General features: G+C 35.6%; 1 protein-coding gene across 12 annotated transcripts in view; it reads right to left on the bottom strand.

Annotated features, from left to right (window-relative positions):
• LOC101893237 (kinase D-interacting substrate of 220 kDa) overlaps positions 1-21241 on the bottom strand; it is a 97265-nt gene that overhangs the window by 52464 nt on the left and 23560 nt on the right. For 4 of the 12 annotated variants that reach the window (XM_059125722.1, XM_059125727.1, XM_005176325.4 and 1 more), the window contains exon 2: positions 1541-2389. The exons of 5 other annotated variants lie outside the window; for them this stretch is intronic. In XM_059125722.1, coding sequence (XP_058981705.1) covers positions 1541-2179 — 639 coding nt within the window. In that variant the 5' untranslated portion in view covers positions 2180-2389. Of the gene's footprint in view, positions 1-1540; positions 2390-13173; positions 13949-21241 lie in introns of those variants that run through there. 3 more of the 12 variants (XM_059125728.1, XM_059125723.1, XM_005176326.4) reach the window with 3 other exon arrangements.

The following is a 21241-nucleotide window of genomic DNA, read 5'->3' as shown; positions in this document are numbered from 1 at the left end:
GTAGATTAGAATTTGGATAATATGGATAGACTCTCCACGTCATTCGGATAACGTGGAAAGGTAAACCAAATGGTTTGGATAATGTGGATAAGCACTACATTTTACGGATAACAATTCAGCTTCATTCAGATAGCCTTAATAAGCATTTGGATAACGTGGATAGTCCTTTCGTCTCATTCGGATATGTGGATAACCATGCCGCATCATTCGGATGACGTGGATAAGCATTTGGATAACGCGGATACCCATCCCGCTTCATTAAGATAGCGTGAGTAGGCATTTGTATAACGTAAATAAGCATTCCACTTAATTTGGATAATGTGGATAAGCTTTTGGATAACGTGGATACCCATTCCGCTTCATTAAGATAACGTGGGTAGGCATTTGGATAACGCGGATAACCATTTCGACTCATTCGGATATGTGGATAAGCTTTTGTATAACGCGGATAACCATTCCGCATCATTCAGATAATGTGGATGACGATTTCACTTCATTTGGATAATGTGGATAAACATTCCACTTCATTCGGATAATGTGGATAAATATTTGACTTCATTCGGATAACGTGGATAAGCATTTGGATAATGCGGATAACCATATCGCTTCATCCGGATAACGTGGAGAAGCGTTTGGATAGCCATTTCGCTTCATTCAGATAACGCAGATAAACATTAGGTTAACGGGGATAATCATTCCACTTCATTCAGATAACTTAAATGGACATTTGAATAATGCGGATAACCATTCCGCTTCGTTCGGATAATGTGGAGAAGCGTTTAGATAACACGGATAGCCATTCCGCTTCATTTGCATAACGCAGATAATCATTGCGTTAACGAGGATAATCATTCTACTTCATTCAGATAACATAAATTGACATTTGGATAACACGGATAACCATTCTGCATTGTAATTTGGATAACGTGGATAAGCCTCCCACTTCATTGGGGTGTTTTGAATTAATATCCAAATTATCCACATTATCTACATAGCATTATCCATGATGCTCGGATAAAATGGATAAGTTTTAAACAATGTTCTATTAACGAAAATGAGTTATTGACCATGGTTCGGATAAAGCACATATGCTCTCCAAAGTGTTTGGATAATTTGGAAAAATTACTTGCGATAATTGGATAGCATAGGAAGATAATAAATGCAAATAATCCGTGCGGATAAATTAGTTCTGCGATTAGAGAATAATTATCCATAAACTTTCCACAGAGATATCTGAGTTAATAATTGAGCGCACAATTTATCCATTTGATCACATGAGAGAATTATGTTTCAAGAGATTAAAGTTGGTTAGATAAAGCAGTGTTAAGAGCATGCCAGCCAAGTCAAGCAGAACGATCCATGCAAGGAGCCATGAAATCGAAAAAGTTCCAACACCAGAAATTAGAAAGAAAGAGGGGTAGAGAGTGTGTGTGTGTGTAAGTGAGTGAAGGAGTAAGAGAGTACCAATAACAACAACAAATTGGGGGAGCAAGCAACGAATTTTTGAGAAGAGTAATAAGTATTATTTTCAGAATGGTACCGTGGCATTATGGGCGTGTGAAAATCTTCTCAAATGGAAATTGAATTGACTGAAACGCCGTCCAGGACTTGTGGGTATATCCGAATCGTGTAGCTTCTGACCGTTGTCACAGTTGTTGTTGTCGATGGCAGGATCAATTTGAACGATGAGACGCGGCAGGGATGAGTGCGGCGATACTTCCGATACGGGATGATGTTTCGACAACGGTGAATGCAAGTGGTGTAGATGGAAATTTAGCAACGAAGATCGATGGGTAATAACCTTTGTTTCTTCGCTGAGCTGAGATTTGTCAGCTTTATCCCGTTCCAACGTCACGTCTTCCTCGTCCTCCTCCTCGTCGTCGGTGTGAAACAAAGGCAAATGCAGGGTATGTATGTCACTGGTGCCCGTCTGATGCAGTCCCCTAACCAGGGCACTGATCGTTGGAGCATTATAGCGCGAGGAGTCCGGCGGTACATTGACCGGACGCAGCTTATGAATGGGTGCAGATGGTGATGACACCCGCCGCTGACCAGACTCCGTTGCCTTTGTTGTAGTTGGTGTTGTCAGAAGAGAAGGTGAGCTCTTGATCTGTCGATGCTCTTCTTGCTGCTGCTTCGCAGGAGATTTTGGGTCATTTGCATCATCATCATTCTTCATGTCTCGCGATGATTAATAATAATAATTTTTCTTGCTGTTGCTTATGAAGTTGTTGTTTTGTGTCTTTGTTGTTGGGATTTTGATTGAGGGTATTAATTGGTCAGTTGTTCTTATGATCGTGCACTGATGTCGTCGTTGTCATATAGTATGCAGAAGTTTTGGTGGCGGTGACGACGATTGTGGTAACAATGTTGGCCCATAAACTGTCATCTGGTTTGCAGAGTCAAAGAGGACGACACATTGTTTATGGCCAATAGGTAGATAGGTGTATGGGTGTGCGTGCGTATGCGCAAAAGGAAGAAATATCGTTATGTCCGAGAAAAAAAAGAAAGAAAGAAAAAAGAGCAAGAGAAGATGAAGAAGATTTCATTTTCAGTTATTTAGTGGTTATTTTTAGAATTCTTCAATAAAATAACAACAATAAAAAAAACAACAACGAACAAGGGAATTATTTCGCCTCTCAAAATTTCGGTTAATTGAAATTCCAGATATTATTTCACCAGCAATCCAAAAAAAAAAAAGAAAGATGAGAAGAAGTGACCGCGCACACACTGAGAGAAAAATTGAGGGTAATTAATAATAAACTTTAATTAGAACTTAATTGTTGTTAAAATACAGAGACTTATTATTTTGTTTTGAATTATAATGTCGTGTGTAGAAAAAATAGATACTGTTTTGACAGCATTATTTTGGATAACCAAGATAAGTTATCCATTTGTATGAATGGCATAAATTAAAATAACATGGATAAGGTTTTGAAAATGGATATAACGAATATATCATCTATGGATACGGTGGATAATGAATATACAAAATTCGGATAAATTGGATAATCAATATAAGATACTTTGATAACGAGGGTAATATATATTTTTTTAGACAACGCGGATAAGTTATTAGAGCATTTAAAATAACGTGGCTTTTAGATAACGTAGATAAGTTTCCTATGACTATATACAACGTGGATAAGTTATCTATACTATTTGGATAACGCGGATAGGTTGTATATGTCATTTGAATATCACGGACATGTTGCCTACGACATTTGGAATACGGGGATGGTTATCCAAGAATATGGAAACCCACGTTTTCTATGACATGAATAAGTTATCTATGATATTAGGATAGTGCGGATAAGTTATCAATGACCTTTGAATAAATTAAATAAGTTATCAGTGACATTTGAATAGCGTAAAGAAGTTATCTATGAAATTTGGATAACATAGAAAATGTATCTAAGACATTTGGATGACGTGGATAATTTGTCTATGGCATTTGGATAATGCAGATAAGTTATTTATGACATTTAGATAACGTAGATAAGTTATCTATCACATATGGATAACGAGGATAAGTTATTTATGACATTTGGATAATGTGAATAAGTTGTATATGACATATGAATAACTCGGATAAGTTATATATCACACTTGGATAACGCGGATAAGATATGTATGACATTTGGATAACGTCGATAAGTTATCTATGTCGTTTGGATAGCGCGGATAAATGGTCAGCAATATGGCAATCTTGGATAATTTATCTATGAAGTGGACAAGTTATCTTTGACATTTGAATATCTTGGATAAGTTATCTATGATACTTGGATAACGTGTATTAAGTTGTCTCCGACATCTGGATAACGTGGATAAGTTATCCACGACATTTGGATAACGTGGATAAGTTATCTACGGCATTTGGATAACATTGATAAGTTATCTATGACATATGGATAGCGCGGATTAATTACCATGAGTATGGCAATCTTGGATAATTTATCTATGAACTCTAGATAACGTGGATAAGTTATCTATGACATTGTGATGACGCGGAAAAGTTATTTATGATATTCGAATATCGCGGATAAGTTATCTATGTCATTTGGATAGCGCGAATAGAATACCATGAATATGGCAATGTTGGATAATTTATCTATGAACTATGGATAACGTGGATAGGTTATCTATGACATATGCACAACGGGGATAAGTTATCTATGACATATAAACAACGGGGATAAGTTATCTATGATATTTGTATAACGTGGATAAGTTATCTATGGTGTTTAAATAACGTGGATAACTTGTCTACGACATTTGGATAAGGTTGACAAGTTATCTTTGACATTTGAAAAACGTAGATAAGTTATCTATGGTACTTGAATTAAGTTAATAGGTTGTCTACGGTTTTTAGATAACGTGGATAAGTTATCTATGAATATTGGATAGCGCGGATTAATTACCATGAGTACGGCAATCTTGGATAATTTATCTATGAACTATAGATAACGTGGATAAGTTATCTATGGTATTTGGATAACGTAGATAAGTTATCGATGCCATTTGGATAGCTCGGATAAGTTATCTATGTCATTTGGATAGCTCGGATAAAATACCATGAATATGGCAATGTTGGATAATTTATCTATGAACTATAGATAACCTGGATGAGTTATCTATGACATATACACAACGGGGATAAGTTATATTGATATTTGGATAACGTGATAAGTTATCTATGGGACTTGGATTAAGTTAATAAGTTATCTACGGCTTTTAGATAACGTTGATAACTTATCTAGGACAAGGATAGCGCGAATTAATTACCATGAGTATGGCAATCTTGGATAATTTATCTATGAACTATAGATAACGTGGATAAGTTATCTATGTCATTTGGATAGCTCGGATAAAATACTATGAATATGACAATGTTGGATAATTTATCTATGCTATATATAGATAACGTGGATAAGTTATTTATGGCGTTAAAATAACGGGAATAAGTTGTCTACGACATTTGGATAAGGTGGGCAAGTTATCTTTGTCATTTGAAAAACGTAGCTAAGTTATCTATGGTACTTGGATTAAATTAATAAGTTATCTACGGTTTTTAGATAACGTGGATAAGTTATCTATGACATTTGGATAACGCGGATAACTTATGAATGACATTTTAATAAGTTATCTATGATATTTTGGATAACGCGGATGAGTTATCTATGACATATAGATAAAAAGGATGAGTTATCTATGACATATAGATAAAACGCTCCGTAGATAAATATAGATAAATAAAAGCTCCGTACATAACTCAACCATGCCGCTTAGTACAAATGGATACGATGTCTAAGATGTTTAGGTAAATTGGAAATGTTAATTATAGATAATTATCTATGTATAATTAATTATAGATAATTTATCTATGTTATTTATGTAGATCCTTGTAATAGTCTTTGTTATCTTCAAATTTTTATACTTTTAAAATTAGAAAAAAAACGATTTCAGCTCTCAACTTTTCTCTCAGTGTGTGAAGAAGGTTACTTAGGGTTATTTACATTTGAAACTCGACATAGAAGAAATCTGTAAAAACACCATTTTCGTCATCAGATCATCAGCCAAGTCTTACTTCAAAAAATATTGCCAACTCTTTAACCATCCTTAAAGTTGAATAACCGCCGATGTTTCAAATATAACTGAAAATATTTTCAAAATGAGAAAGAAAAACAAAATTTTTGGAGAAGAGTAATTTGTTTAGCAACCATCCCACACCCTAATGAAAACCCTTAACTACCTCAACATATAATACCACAATGACATATCCAAAAAATAAAAAAAAAAATACTCTCAATTATTAATTCATGTTGAATATGTTTTGTGTTCAGGTTTGGAATAAATGATGAGGTACCATGTCTAGACAAAATTTAGTTTCTTATTCTGGCATTGATTTCTAGAATTATGAGAAATGTCTGTCCACATATTACTCTCTTCTCTCTCCCTGCCTGCCGTTAATGCTAAAACCGAGCCTAATGCGGACATGTCGATCATGTAAAGTATTATTACCAGTTTAAGACTCCAAAGAAACCAAAGTTACACTTCTGTTTTTGGGACAATTTGTATGTAAAATTATTTCATTTTGTATTTATAAATATTTCGATGCTATTGATTCTGCTAGCTGGGTGTTGTTGTTTTTATTTTTCGTATTAATTATAACCAATTGACTTGGTTGTTGTTGCTGTCGTTGCCGCTGTTGAACATTCTATGAACATTAATTAATTCATTCATCAATCCATCTTTCAATTCAATGCGTCCCCACACAAACATACATACATTCCGACGTCCATATATCATAAATAAAAACTCGGAGTGCGAATGCAAACCTCTACAGAATGCTAACAAGTCGGCAGTACGAAGAACGCGATGCCCAGGTCTGTCTGTACTTCGATATGCCGCCGCCGCCGGTTGGTATGAAATGAAATGTCACATGAATTCTACACGTAAGGTTGACGTTTGCTTTTTTTCTATTTCTATTTTTTCTCCTTCTCTTCAACATCATCAATAAAATTGATTTGTATGCCGTTAAAATGTCTAAATGCAAAATCAATAACCACACACACATATGCATACAAATGAACATTGGAATTAATAGCTAGAATTAATTTAATTAAATTGAAATGAAAATAGTTGGTTTTCCTATTTTAGGATAACAGGGTTACAATGATGCGAAAATATATAATACTATTCAAAAAAAAAAAAAAAACAAGTTAAATGCAGTAAGTTCGGCCGGGCCGAACTTTCAATACCCTCCACCATTTGCAACGAATTTGGAAATTTTCAAAAAATAAAATCCTTAAAAAATTCTGTTAAAATTTTAAAAATACCGAATATAGCCGTTATATTGGGGTCTATACGACATGGACCTACATAGGCCTTGTTTGCCATAAGCCATTACCATATTGAAATTCGAAACTTGAAATGAATGGTGAATAATGTAGCTAAAATAATCAAAATACTGAATATAGGAAGGTACCGTTATACGGGGGCTATGCGAAGACCTGGACCAGCATAGACAATTTTCTGTCACAGGCTGTAGCATCCATTACAAACTTCAAATACCACATCTAAAACAATTTCGGTCGGTATTGTACCTAAAATCGTCAAAATACCGAATATAGGGAGACACTGATATATGGGGCCTATACGAAGACCTGGACCCGCACAGACAGTTTTCTGTCACAGACTGTAGTTCCCATAACGAACTTCAAATACCAATTTTGAAACAATTCCGGTGAATAATGTCGCTAAAATCATCAAAATACTGAATATAGGGAGGTACCGGGCTATACGAAGGCGTGGACCTGCACCGACAATTTTCTGTCTTAGGGTGTAGTATCCATTTTGAACTTCAAATACTAAATTTTAAATTACTTCCGGGAAAAAGGTCGCTAAAATCATCAAAATACCGAATGTCGGGAGGTACCGTTATATGGGGGCTATACGAAGGCATGGACTTGCACAGACAATTTTCTATCTTAGGGTGAAGTATCCATTTGTAACTTCAAATACCAAATTTGAAACAATTCCGGTGAATAATGTCAAAATACCGAATATAGGGAGGTACCGTTATATGGGGCCTATACGAAAACGTGGACCTACATGGCCCATTTGCAAACTTAACGTGCCTACTGGAAAAATAAACATGTGTGCAAAATTTTAGCCATCTATCTCAATTCAATCGAAAGATAGCGTGACAGACAGACAGACGGACGTCGCTAAATCGACTTAGAATTTTACGCTGATCAAGAATATATATACTTTGTCTGGTCTGACATGAGTATTTCGAGGAGTTACAAACGGAATGACAAAGTTAATATAACCTCCATAGTATGGTGGAGGGTATAAAAAATAGATAAGTTGAGTAGTCGGCACTTTTAGGATTTTCGATTTTTCAATCTCTCAACATTCTGAGTGAAATCTTTCAATTGCAGAAAAATAAAGTTTTTCAGATTCCATATTTTGTCGACTTTTCGAAATAATAAACAAAAATTGAATTTTTTTCTAAATAGGCAAATTTTACAGTTTGCCAGTAGCCGGCATATGGTATTTCAGTAAAAAAATATTATTTTGTATATTTTTATACCCTCCACCTTGGAAAGAAGGGTATATTAACTTTGTCATTCCGTTTGTAACATCCTTAAATATTCGTCGTAGACCCCATAAAATATATATATTCATAATCAGCATAAAATTCTAAGTCGATTTAACGATGTCCATCTGTCTGTCTGTTGAAATCACGATACAGCGATTGTGTCTAGGATGGTTGGTATTGAAAATGAGATATAGCGGTCAACGTTCTGGTATAGTCAACATATAACGGTATTTTGATGATTTATGCCACATTTTTTTTACGGATTTGTCTGAAAATTGGTATTTGTAGGGCATATCGAGTTCCTGTGCGTGTGGCAAAACATTGCATGTATAGGTCCACGTTTTGGTATAGCCCCCATATAAAGGTACCTCCCGATATTCGGTATTTTGATTATTTTTGCCACATTTTTTTACGGATATGTCTAAAAATTGGTAGTTGTAGATCATAATGGGTCCCAGTTCGTGTGGCGAGTCATTGTAATTATAAGTCCACGTTTTGGGTATAGCCCCCATATAACGGTACCTCCCGATATTCGGTATTTTTATGGTTTTTACCACATTTTTTCACTGATTTGTCTTGGAAATGGTATTTGTGGGCCAGAATGGATCCTAGTTCGTGTGGCGAAACATTGTATGTATAGGTCCACGTTTTGGTATAGTTCTCATATAACGGTACCTCCCAGTATTCGGTATTTTGATGATTTTTGACACATTTCTTCACGGATATGTCTAAAAATTGGTAGTTGTAGATCATAATGGGTCCCAGTTCGTGTGGCAAAACATTGCATGTATAGGTCCACGTTTTGGTATAGCCCCCATATAAAGGTACCTTCCGATATTCGGTATTTTGATTATTTTTGCCACATTTTTTCACGGATTTATCTAAAAATTGGTATTTGTTGGTCATAATGGGTTCCAGCTCCGGTGGCGAAACATTGCATGTATGGATCCACGATTTGGTATAGCCCCCATATAACGGTACCTCCCCATATACGGTATTTTGATGGTTTTTACCACATTTTTTCACTGATTTGTCTTGGAAATGGTATTTGTGGGCCAGAATGGGTTCCAGCTCCGGTGGCGAAACATTGCATGTATGGGTCCACGATTTGGTATAGCCCCCATATAACGGTACCTCCCGATATTCGGTATTTTTATGGTTTTTACCACATTTTTTCACTGATTTGTCTTGGAAATGGTATTTGTGGGCCAGAATGGGTCCTAGTTCGTGTGGCGAAACATTAGGTCCACATAGGTATAGGTCCACGTTTTGGTATAGTTCCCATATAACGGTACCTCTCAATATTCGGTATTTTGATGATTTTTGACACGTTTCTTCACGGATATGTCTAAAAATTGGTAGTTGTAGATCATAATGGGTCCCAGTTCGTGTGGCAAGTCATAGTTATTATAAGTCCACGTTTTGGGTATGGCCTCCCGATATTCGGTAATTTGATGATTTTTGCCACATTTTTTCACGGATTTGTCTGAAAATTGGTATTTGTAGGTCATAATGCGTTCTAGCCCCTTTGGCGAAACATTGCATGTGTAGGTCCACGATTTGGTATAGCCCCCATATAACGGTACCTCCCGATATTCGGCATTTTAATGGTTTTTGCCACATTTCTTCTAATGTTTCCTGTACCCTAAGGTGGAGGGTATTAAAAGTTTGGCTCGGCCGAACTTAATGTTTTTTTACTTGTTTTATTTCAAACAGTATAAAACAATGCTATATTACTAATTCAAAGTTTAATCCAGAATTTGAAATTAATTTCGTTTTCAAATAGTGTTTTATTTAGTTAACATTCTAAACCAAATATAGATAGAAAATCAAGAATAGTACGGTTACCTTCAATTATAATTTCAAAAATGAGATTAAATAAAAAAAGAAAAAAAGTACCTTTCTTATATTTGGAATTTGTGAATTGATATTTTTCCTTCAGATAGCCCATATTCAAATAGCTGATTAAATCATTTAATTATTTGCAATCATTTAATTATTTGGTCAATTCTATTCTTAGTTATTTTAGTTTAAATTTCAAAACTGCCGACTACTGGTACATGCCGAACTTAGGCGCACTTATCCTATGTTAATTAGGTTAAGTGGATAAGTTATCTATGAAACTTTTAGAAAGTCGATAAACCATTAAAGCTTTTAAGATGACGCTATATACGTTATCTATGTTACTTTTACAACATGGATAAGATATTTTGATAACGTGGATAAGTCATCTACGCTCTTCTGATAGCATTAAAAGTTATCTATGCCATTTATATAAGACGGATAAATTATCTATGCTACTTAGACAATGTGGATATGTTATCTATTTTGTTTAAATGACGTACATACAACATTCATTTATTTATGATCATGAGAAGTTATCCATAACTTCTATCAATTCTGGATAATTTATTTGTGACATGTGGATAACATGGGAAAGTTATCCATGACATGGATGAGTTATCTATGGCATTTAGATAACGTTGATAAGTTATATATAACTTATATAATGTTATATATAACTTGTAACAGACAAAACCAACTTACATGGTTATGTTACTTCGTTCACGTAAAACGAAGACATAACATGTGGAGAGAGTGGAGTGCGGTTGTAAGATTTGGAAGATTTTTCAAAAAGAATTTTAGTTGTATGTAATTCTTTGGTTTCTCTTCTACAGAGCCTACGATCTCATCACTTTTGTCATAGAAGTTATTTTTAAAATGACTCATGGGGAGAATATCCCAGACAAAAAACAAGGGAGCTGATGAGGATTGGTAGCTCTTTCCGAAACCTAGGTATTCCCTGACTTACCTCCTGGTAAACATTACCATCGTTCTCCACTAATAAACAAACTTTGTTTTTATAAAAACAACAATAAAGGGATTAAGCCTGACCATCTTGCAACAACAAAATACTATGGTATCCCGAACAAACAACACAAATCTGTTCCAGCTACTCTGGATAATTTATTTATGACATTTGTGTGAATAATGTTTTCTATGACATTTGGATAATGTGGATAAGTTTTTTATGACATTTGGAAAAATGGATATGTTATCTGTGACATTTTGATAGCCTGGTTAAGTTATCTCTGAAATTTGGATAATGTGGATAAGTTGTCTATGACATTTGGGTAACGTGGAAAAGTTATCTATGATAGTTTGATAACGTGGAGAAATTCCCTAAAACCTTGGGAGAACATAGATAAGTTGTCATTTTGATACAGTGGATAATTTATCTATTATGTATAGACAACATGAAGAAATTATCTATAAATTTTGGACAACGCGGATAAGTTGTATTTGACGTTTGGATAACGTAAATATGTTATCTAAGACATGTGATTAAGTTTTCTATGACCTGTGAATAACGTGGATAAGTTATTTTTGACCTTCAGATAACGAAGATAGGTTATCTTTGACATTTGGATAACGTGGATAAGTTATTTAAGACATGTGAATAACTTGGATAAGTTATCTAAGTTATATTTGACATTTGGACAACGTGGATAAGCTATGTTTAACATTTGGATAGTGTGGATAAGTTATTTTTGACAATTGTATAACGCGGATAATTGTTCTATGACGCTTGGATAAGATATTTATGATATTTGGATAACCTGGATATGTTATCCATGGCATGTGGAAAAAGTGACATTTGGATAACGTGGATAAGTTTTCTAAGACATGTAGATAAGTTATCTATGATATATGAACAATATGGATAAGTTATCTATGACATTCAGATAGGTTATCTTTGACATTTGGATATTGTGGATAAGTTATTTTTAACATGTGGATAAAGCGGATAAGTTGTCTATGATATTTGGATAACCTTGATATGTTATCTATGGCATATGGATAACGTGCATAAGTTATCTAAGACATGTGGATAAGTCGTATATGAAGCTTGGATAACCTGGATAAGTTATCTAAGACATGAGCATAACGTGGATAAGTTAATTATGACATTCATATAACGAAGTTATCTTTGTTATCTTTGACATTTGGATAATTCGGGTAAGTTGTCTATGAAATTTGGATAAAGTGGATAAATAATAAATGATATTTGGATATCCTGTATATGTTATCTTTAGCATATGGATAACGTGGATAAGTTGTATATCACACTTGGATAACATGGATAAGTTATCTGTGACCTTCAGATAACGAAGATATGTTATCTTTGAAATTTGGATAACGTGGATAAATTGTCTACGACATGTGGATATGTTATCTATTATATTTGGATAACGTGGATATGTTATGTTACCTATTGCATGTGGATAACGTGAATAAATTATGTATAACGTTAACCACGATAACGGCATTTGGATAACGGGTATAACTTATCTATGACATTTGGATAACGGGGATAGCTTATCTATAATCTTTAAATTACAAACATAAGTTATCTTCGACATGTGCATAAAAAGGATAAGATGCCTAGGATACCTGAATTCTCTGAATAGATTATCTATCATATTTAAATTGAGTGAATACGTTTTCAGTCTTTTAATTAAATATCTTAACTGTGATATTTGAATAAAGTGGATAAGATATCAACAACATTCAAATAACGTAGATAATTTATCTATAACCTTTACATATCGAAGACAGTAATTTATGTTACTTAGAGAGCGGAGATAATTTATCTATGTCATTTGAATAATGTGGATAAATCATCTATGGCATTCAAATAACGTGGATAAGTTGACTGGCCAAAAGTTCTATAAGATCTGTCAAAATATGAAGTTATTACGCTATTATTTTCAATGGGTGATGGCCCCTCCCTCACAGGGATGAGAGAACTCTCATTGAACTTTTTGGGAGCAATCTCAACTTTCAACTATCTTTTCAAGAAAGTCCTCCGGCTACTCAACAATAATTTTTTAACTCTCAACAATTTTCATCCCAAAAAACTATTCATAATATTTTGTAGCACAGTGTAATCAAGTAAAGATGAATATTTTTTGAATTTATTATTGATTTCTTGTTTTTTCCATTCAATTTCACCACATTTATAAAATAAAAAAAAATATATAAACTTTAAAATTAAAACCTACCTCCACTTCCGGAGCTGTAGGCTTTAAGCGAGCCTTGAACATTTTCTTTAAGTTTTTAGCGTGGGAATCCGTTTTGAAGGATATTTTCGCAACACAAGTGCAGCAGCAACAGAGAAGAAGTTAAAAGAAACGGCACACGTACACACAGAGGCACACACGAATATGAGTTCCAACAATTAACACCACTTAAATGTCCTTTTCGTTCGCAACCGTGGTGGGAGACAACAAAAGGGCAATTAAATTAAATTACACCGTGGCTCAAAGGACACCTGAGGACACTTAAACGACAACACGCCAAAGTATTGTTAATTGTGTGTAGGGGTGGATTACACAATGGATGTCAGGATAATTAAGGATAGGCACTTTGGGAAAATTAAGTTTTTATTTTTTGTGTCTGCGTTTCGCTGAGGATGCTGTTGTTTGCTGTTGGGCTGGCGGCGATGTTATTTCATTTGCAATTCGCGAGATTAACTGAATTCCAGCATAGCCGATACAATTAATTTAAACAACAAATTATGCAGTGGTGGTCGGCCGCCGCGAAAGGCCAACTCTTTTTTTTTTTTTTTGGGAAAATGTTAATTAAAAATTATTTAACAATATCGGTTTGTTTTCATTAGTTGTTTGTTTACACTTTGAAACAATAACAGATAACAAAGATAAAATAGCCGATGATAAGCTTTCGAATAGGCAAATATGTAACAATTGAATGCTTTCAATTTGTTTCCGCTTTCACGGGAAGGAAGTTCAAGTTGCCAGGGGTTAAGTTTAAATAAATATTTATTTTTTATATCTGGTTGCTAATATTGCACAATTATTATCATTTTTATTATTTTTTTTTTTTTTTCGTTTTGAAAGAAAACCGAACGGAAAATATTTCTTCTTCTGCTGTGGCCAACTTAGATCACCAAACTGAAGAAATGCCTTCTTGCAAAGAAACTGTCGCATCATTCTTGTGTGTTGCGGACGTGAGGCCCGACATTTCAATTAAGTTTAAATGATTTTGTATCTTGTACTTTCATAGACCTTCTTTTCATTCGCTCTCTCTCTATCCCGGCATCCACTCTATGTCAATTGAATGCAACAACAAAACGTCATAACAGAATAAAATCATTTTGACGAGATATATTTCTGATCGTAAAGATTTATTAGATCTTCAACAGGCTGGCTTCGCTGACAGACACTGTGTCAATTGTGGATTTTATGATTGGGGCCTTCCACCACCACCACCATCATCATTATCATCCATAAAAATTTTGATAACTCAATTCACACTTTTTTCAAGCGGCAATAAAATAAAGATATCAAAGTGCTGGGGTATGTGAGCCATTTTCAAAGCATACTTTCAGGCGTCACATGAAATAAAGTGATATCGATCAACAAAATACAGTAGGGGACATAATTAGAACACAATTGGAAAATAATATCTATAGCAGACATTTTTCAACTGAAGACATCCATAGAAGACCTGTATAAGGTCTTCTATCCATAGACGCTGAATAGAAGGTCTTCATATTCATAGAAGACCGACCTGTGGAAGGCCTTCTTTCCGTAGAAAACCTGTAGAAGGTCTTATTTCTGTAGAAAACCCGTGGAAGGTCTTCAATCCATAGAAGACCTGTGGAAGATCTTCTACCCATAGAAGAACTGCAGAAGGTCTTTTATCCATAGAAGACCTGTAGAAGGTCTTCTATCCATAGAAGACCTGTAAAAGGCCTTCTATCCACGGTAGACCTGCACAAGGTCTTCCAACCATAGAACACCTATAGAAGGTCTTCCATCCATAGAAGACTTCTATCCATAGAAGACCTGTAGAAGGTTTTCTATCCATAGAAGACATGTAGAAGGTCTTCTAACCATAGAAGACCTGTAGAAAGTCTTCTATCCATAGAAGATCCGTGGAAGGTCTTCTATCCATAGATGACCGGTGGAAGGTCTTCTATCCATAGAAGACCTGTAAAAGGCCTTCTAACCATAGAAGACCTGTAAAAGGCCTTCTATCCACAGAAGACCTGTAGAAGGTTTTCTAACCATAGAAGACCTATAGAAGGTCTTCCATCCATAGAAGACCTATAGAAGGTCTTCCATCCATAGAAGACTTCTATCCATAGAAGACCTGTAGAAGGTTTTCTATCCATAGAAGACATGTAGAAGGTCTTCTAACCATAGAAGACCTGTAGAAAGTCTTCTATCCATAGAAGATCCGTGGAAGGTCTTCCATCCATAGAAGACCTATAGAAGGTCTTCCATCCATAGAAGACCTATAGAAGGTCTTCCATCCATAGAATACCTATAGAAGGTCTTCCATCCATAGAAGACTTGTAGAAGGTCTTCTATCCATAGAAGACCTGTAGAAGGTTTTCTATCCATTGAAGACCTGTAGAAGGTTTTCTTTCCATTGAAGACCTGTATAAAGTCCTCTAGCCATAGAAGATCTGTAAAAGGCCTTCTAACCATAGAAGACCTGTAAAAGGCCTTCTATCCACAGAAGACCTGTAGAAGGTTTTCTAACCATAGAAGACCTATAGAAGGTCTTCCATCCATAGAAGACCTATAGAAGGTCTTCCATCCATAGAATACCTATAGAAGTTCTTCCAGCCATAGAAGACTTGTAAAAGGTCTTCTATCCATAGAAGACCTAAAGAAGGTCTTCCATTCATAAAAAAAAACTATAGAAGGTCTTCCATCCATGGAATACCTGTAAAAGTCTTCTATTTATAGAAGACCTGTAGAAAGTCTTCTATCTGTAGAAGACCTAAAAACCGTTCTATCCATAGAGGTCCTGTCGAAGGTCTTCTATCCATAGAAGACCTGTAGGAGGTCTTCTATCCATAGAAGACCTGCAGAAGGTCTTCTATCCATAGAAGACCTGTGGAAGGTATTCTATCCATAGATGATCTGTGGAAGGTCTTCTAACCATAGAAGACCTAAAGAAGGTCTTCCATTCATAGTAAACCTATAGAAGGTTTCCATCCATAGAAGTCCTGTAAAAGTCTTATATTTATAGAAGACCTGTAGACGCTCTTCTATCCATAGAAGACCTGTAGACGCTCTTCTATCCATAGGAGACCTGTAGAAGGTCTTCTATCCATAGAAGATCTGTAGAAGGTCCTCTATCCATTGAAGACCTGTGGAAGGTTTTCCATCCATAGAATGCCTATAAAAGGTCTTCCATCCATAGAAGACCTGTAGAAAGTCCTCTAGCCATAGAAGATCTGTAAAAGGTCTTCTAACCATAGAAGACCTGTAGAAGGTCTTCTAACCATAGAAGACCTGTAGAAGGTCTTCTAACCATAGAAGACCTATAGAAGGTCTTCTAACCATAGAAGACCTAAAGAAGGTCTTCCATTCATAGAAGATCTGTAAAAGGTCTTCTATCCATAGAAGACCTGTAGAAGGTCTTCTATCCATAGAAGACTTTTAGAAGGTCTTCTATTCATAGAAGACCTGAAGAAGTTCTTCTATTCATAGAAGACCTGAAGAAGTTCTTATATCCATAAAAGCCCTGTAGAAGGTCCTCTATCCATAAAAGACCTGTGGTAGGTCTTCTATCCATAGAAGATCTGTAGAAGGTCTTCTATCTGTGGAAGTACTGAAGAAGGTCTTCTATCTATAGAAGACCTGTAGAAGGTCTTATATCCATAGAAGACCCGAAGAAGGTCTTCTATTCATAGAAGACCTGAAGAAGGAATATCATCTGCTTCTTTTGAAAAAAAAAAGTCATATGGAAGGGTACATGATAATTTCATATTGCCAAATCTATGGCTATTTATAACCTCATATTTATGATCTCATTATGAGGAACATAAATAGGTATACATGCGATTAACAAAATTTGTAAAAAACAGATATACTACCTACATGTGCCTTTGTGTTTTTCATGAGCATCTGATAATACATTAGGCCACCGGAGGCATGGGCAATTCGTGTCTGAGATAAGACGGCTATCGGTTTCCAAGAGCAATTCCAAAAAAAAAAGAGAAAAATTGGGCCAAAACAAATTATAACCACCATTTCCCCTACCACAATGTTATCTTAACATTCGACCGGCCAGACAAACTTCCGCAAGTAAATTTTCACAAACATTGTCTCTATGTTTGTAGTTGAGATATTAACAAAAATAATCTGATATTTTTATAAAGAGATATGCAGGTATGTTTGAATGTGAAAAAAATGAGAGTATCATTCACTATCTGCTGAATAATGTAATATGGCCCGATAACGAGCCATTAATACGATCCACCGCAAAGATAAATGTTTGTGGTTTCGAATGAACAAAATACTATTGGGTTTGCCGAGCAGACATATGCGCCTAAGCACATTTAGTTAATTTTGTTTCGCTCTTTTTAGAAGAGACTAAGAGCGAAAATAAGAAATCTTTCACAAAAAAAACCACATAGCATTCTGGCTAGAGAAGATCTTTAGAATGTCTTCACCATCAGGATACCTCAAAAAGTTCACGAATGAAAAACATATTTTAGGGTAATACGATCATTTTTCGAATTAAGACCTTCTAGATACCTTCTGCAGAAATGAGTGTTCGAAGGCATCTAACATAGAAAAAAAGATATTCTTACAGGGGTTGTTCTTCTAAAGCCTCCTTTATTGGGCTTAAAATCCCCTTTTAATAAATCCTTGTAGAAAATGTCCAGAGGACTTCTCTCTCTTTCAGAGGCCTTCTCTACAATCAAGGCTTCCCAAAATCCCACAAGTCTTCTTCTTATAGAAAGAAAAATTATTCAGAATTCTCCTGCAAATAAAAGACTTTCCATTAGGTTTTCAAGTCATTCAAGAGGTGGTTTATAGAAAGAAGACTTTTTTTTAGGTCTTTTATGGACAACAAAGCTTTAAGAGGTCTTCTATAGCGAAAATGCTTTCTAGAGATCTTCAAGATTCTAAGTACAAACCGTGGATTTTTTAAAAAAGGATTTTTAGGGAGCATTAAAGCATAAAACGAGGATTTTTTTAAAAAATAATTTTCAAGGAGTATTAAAGTTTAAACCAAGGACATGTTAAAAATAATTTTCAGGGACTTTTAAAACTTTTTACAAATATTTCAAATAATAAATGTTTCTCAAACGAGGATTTTTTAAAAATATTTTTCAAGGACTGTAAAAGTCCCAAACGTGAATTTTTAAGGAGCATTGGGGTCCAAACCGTGGGTTTTTAAACATTTTATTCAAGGCCTAACAAAGTCCCAAACTTGGATTTTTTAAAAATACTTTTCAAGGACTATTAAAGCCTCAAACGTGATTTTTTTTTAAAAATACTTTTCAGGGACCTTCAAAACTCCAAACGGTGATTTGTTTAAAGAATTTTCACTTCTAGATGTCTGCTAAAGACAGAAGACTTTACCTTTTAGAGGCATTCAGTACCTTCCAAAGACCTTTTATAGACCGACGACCTTCTAGAGGTTTTCTCTAGCCAGAAGATTTTCCAAACGTTTCTGTTGATGGACGACCTTTGAAAGATATTCAGTTGATTAAAGACCGTTCTGGGGTCTTCCATAACCAGACGACCTTCTACAGTTTTTCTGAACTTGAATCACTCTCTTTTGGTTTCCCATAACCTAAAGAGGTCTTCTAAAGTCAGACAATTTTCTAGGCGGCTTCTGTAAATGAATTATCTTTTAAAGTTCTTCTGTACCTTCAAGAGACCTTTTATAAAACGTCGACCGTCTACGGTCGTTCTGGGAAACTTCTGAAAATGAATTGCCCTTCTTGGATATTCTATAATGCCAAGTGCTTCTGGAGGGCTTCTTAAGACGAACTACCTTTTATAGGTCTTCAGTAGATAAATGAGTGTCAATGGTCTCATATAACTGCAAGATCTTCTTGTTGTATTTTAAAACAGTCTGCCTTCCAGAGGTCTCCTATAACCGGAAGACTTTCTAGAGGACTGATGCAGACGAAGGACTTTGTATAAGACTTCTGCAGATGAACGACCCTCTATCGGACTTCTGTAGTCAGAAGATTGGCTCTCCTTTTATAGACGAATGATCTCTCTCCAGAAGTTTTCCAAGTGGATACCTTAGGGTGGTTCCATATATAAAGGACATTTTAGAGGTTTTCTGTAAATAAATGAACGTTTTTTTGAACTTCTGTAACCCGACAACCTCCTAGATGTCTTTCATTGCCAGAAGATCTTCATGAGGGCCTCTTTGAGCTTCCCAAATGTTTTCTATAGCCAACAAATCTTCTAGAGGGCTTCCATAGATAAACGACCTTCTTTAGGTCTTCTATACGCCGATAGTCTTGTAGGTCTTTTAGAGATAGGCAATCTCCTTGAGGTTTTCTATAGCCTGAAAATCTGTAGAGCAAGGACCGCCTTTAGGTCTCCCATAATCAAAGTATCTTCCAGAGCCCTTCTATAGATGAACGAATCTTCTTTAGGTCCCTTCAAGGATTCTATTAAACACCTCTTAGATATCTCCTGCAAAAAAAGCTTCTAGGAGAGATCTTTAAGCTGACGAAAATAAACATTTCCACATTAACATTACCAAACGAGGGAGTTGCTCCGATGGGCTTTCTTTGATTACTTCAATATTCCGATGAATTTTTATAAATATACTGCAGTTCTAAGAGTCTTCCATTGCTAATATGCCTTCTATTGACTTTTTCACTGACCGAAGACTTTTTAAGAAATCTCCCACAAACTACAAAACCTCTTACAGGGTAAGATGAAGAAAACTGCAACCAACTTCAGACTGCTGTCATTTCTAAGCCACTCGTCCGACAGCATTTGAAATTATTCCAGTGACAGCTCATTATATTGTTTACAAGAGTACAAAATCATTTTGGTGAGAATTTTCCAGAAAAAAGTTATTCGCGGCGGAATTCAAGCGTGCTAGTGTGATTTCATTATATTCGGCTGGTAAACGACCAGGGGCTATCGCTAGAGCACTCCAATATTTAAATGTGAATAAATCTTTTGTGTCTCGTACCATCGCTCGTTACCGTGATACTGGTAGCGTAGTCCGACGTCAAGGAAGTGGACGGAAGAGCAACATCAGCAGAAATGGTTCGGAAAGTAATGAAGCTACTTGATCGACACCCGCGTCGAAGTGGACGAAAAAAGGCTCGTGAGCTGAACATATCGCAATATTCCATTCGGTAAATATTAAAAAAATAGTTCGGGGTAAAGCCATTGAATTTCCAAAAAGTGCAAGAACTTACAACGCAACAGACAGAAAATAGACTGAAAAGAGCTAAAGAGTTGCTTCGCTTGGCCGGAAGTGGTGAACTGCCGAATTTGGTTTTCTCCGATAAGAAAACATTCGTTGTCCAGCAGTTTGTAAACAAACAAAATGATCGTGTTTACTTGCCAAAGAGGTCAACGGGAAATGTGCACCTTCGGTTGGTCACCAGAACTCAAGCGCCGTCCATGGTGATGGTATGGGCCGCCATAACAGCCGATGGTCGCTCACCGCTCGTATTAATCGACCGTGGTATCAGAATAAATGCCGAATATTACCGCGAAAATATTCCGGTCGCAGACCTTGAACATTCCAACAGGACTCAGCACGTGCCACTCAAGAATGATTACAAAATGAGGTTCCTCGCTTCATTTCCAGCGCACAATGGCCACCAAAATCGCTGGATACCAATCTGTTGAACTATTGTGCCTGGAGTATTTTGGAAAGCAAGGTTGGCACTAAAAATACCAAAGTGTTGATCACCTCAAGCAAGCGCTTCGCCGGGAATGAGTCAAAATACCGCAGAGCAACTTTCGTGCAGCGTGTGATGGTTTCATTGGCCGTTTTTAGGCCATAATTCGTGCCAAAGACGAACAATTCGAACAAATCTAAACGTATTCTAAAATTTGATGCTTTTTCCGATATTTTTTGCTTTCATTGAATAAAATTAAAAAAAAATAAAAATTATGGCGTTTGATTTTGTTACAGTTTGTTTTGTTATCTCATCCTGTATAGGTAGATACGCTTCTAAAGATATTTAATTGTTTTCCCAAGTAAATGCCTAGGGACAAGACCCCTAGAAAATCGTTTACTTCACAGGAACCCTGACTTTTTAGGTAATTAATTTATAGAAGGCCGATTGCGAAGAAGCTCTCT

The sequence above is a fragment of the Musca domestica genome, unplaced genomic scaffold, assembly GCF_030504385.1.
Source record: "Musca domestica strain aabys unplaced genomic scaffold, Musca_domestica.polishedcontigs.V.1.1 35, whole genome shotgun sequence".
NCBI classification, from domain to species: Eukaryota; Metazoa; Arthropoda; class Insecta; order Diptera; family Muscidae; genus Musca; species Musca domestica.
The sequence above is the reverse complement of the archived record's forward strand: the minus strand, read 5'-3'. Positions and strand labels throughout refer to the sequence as shown.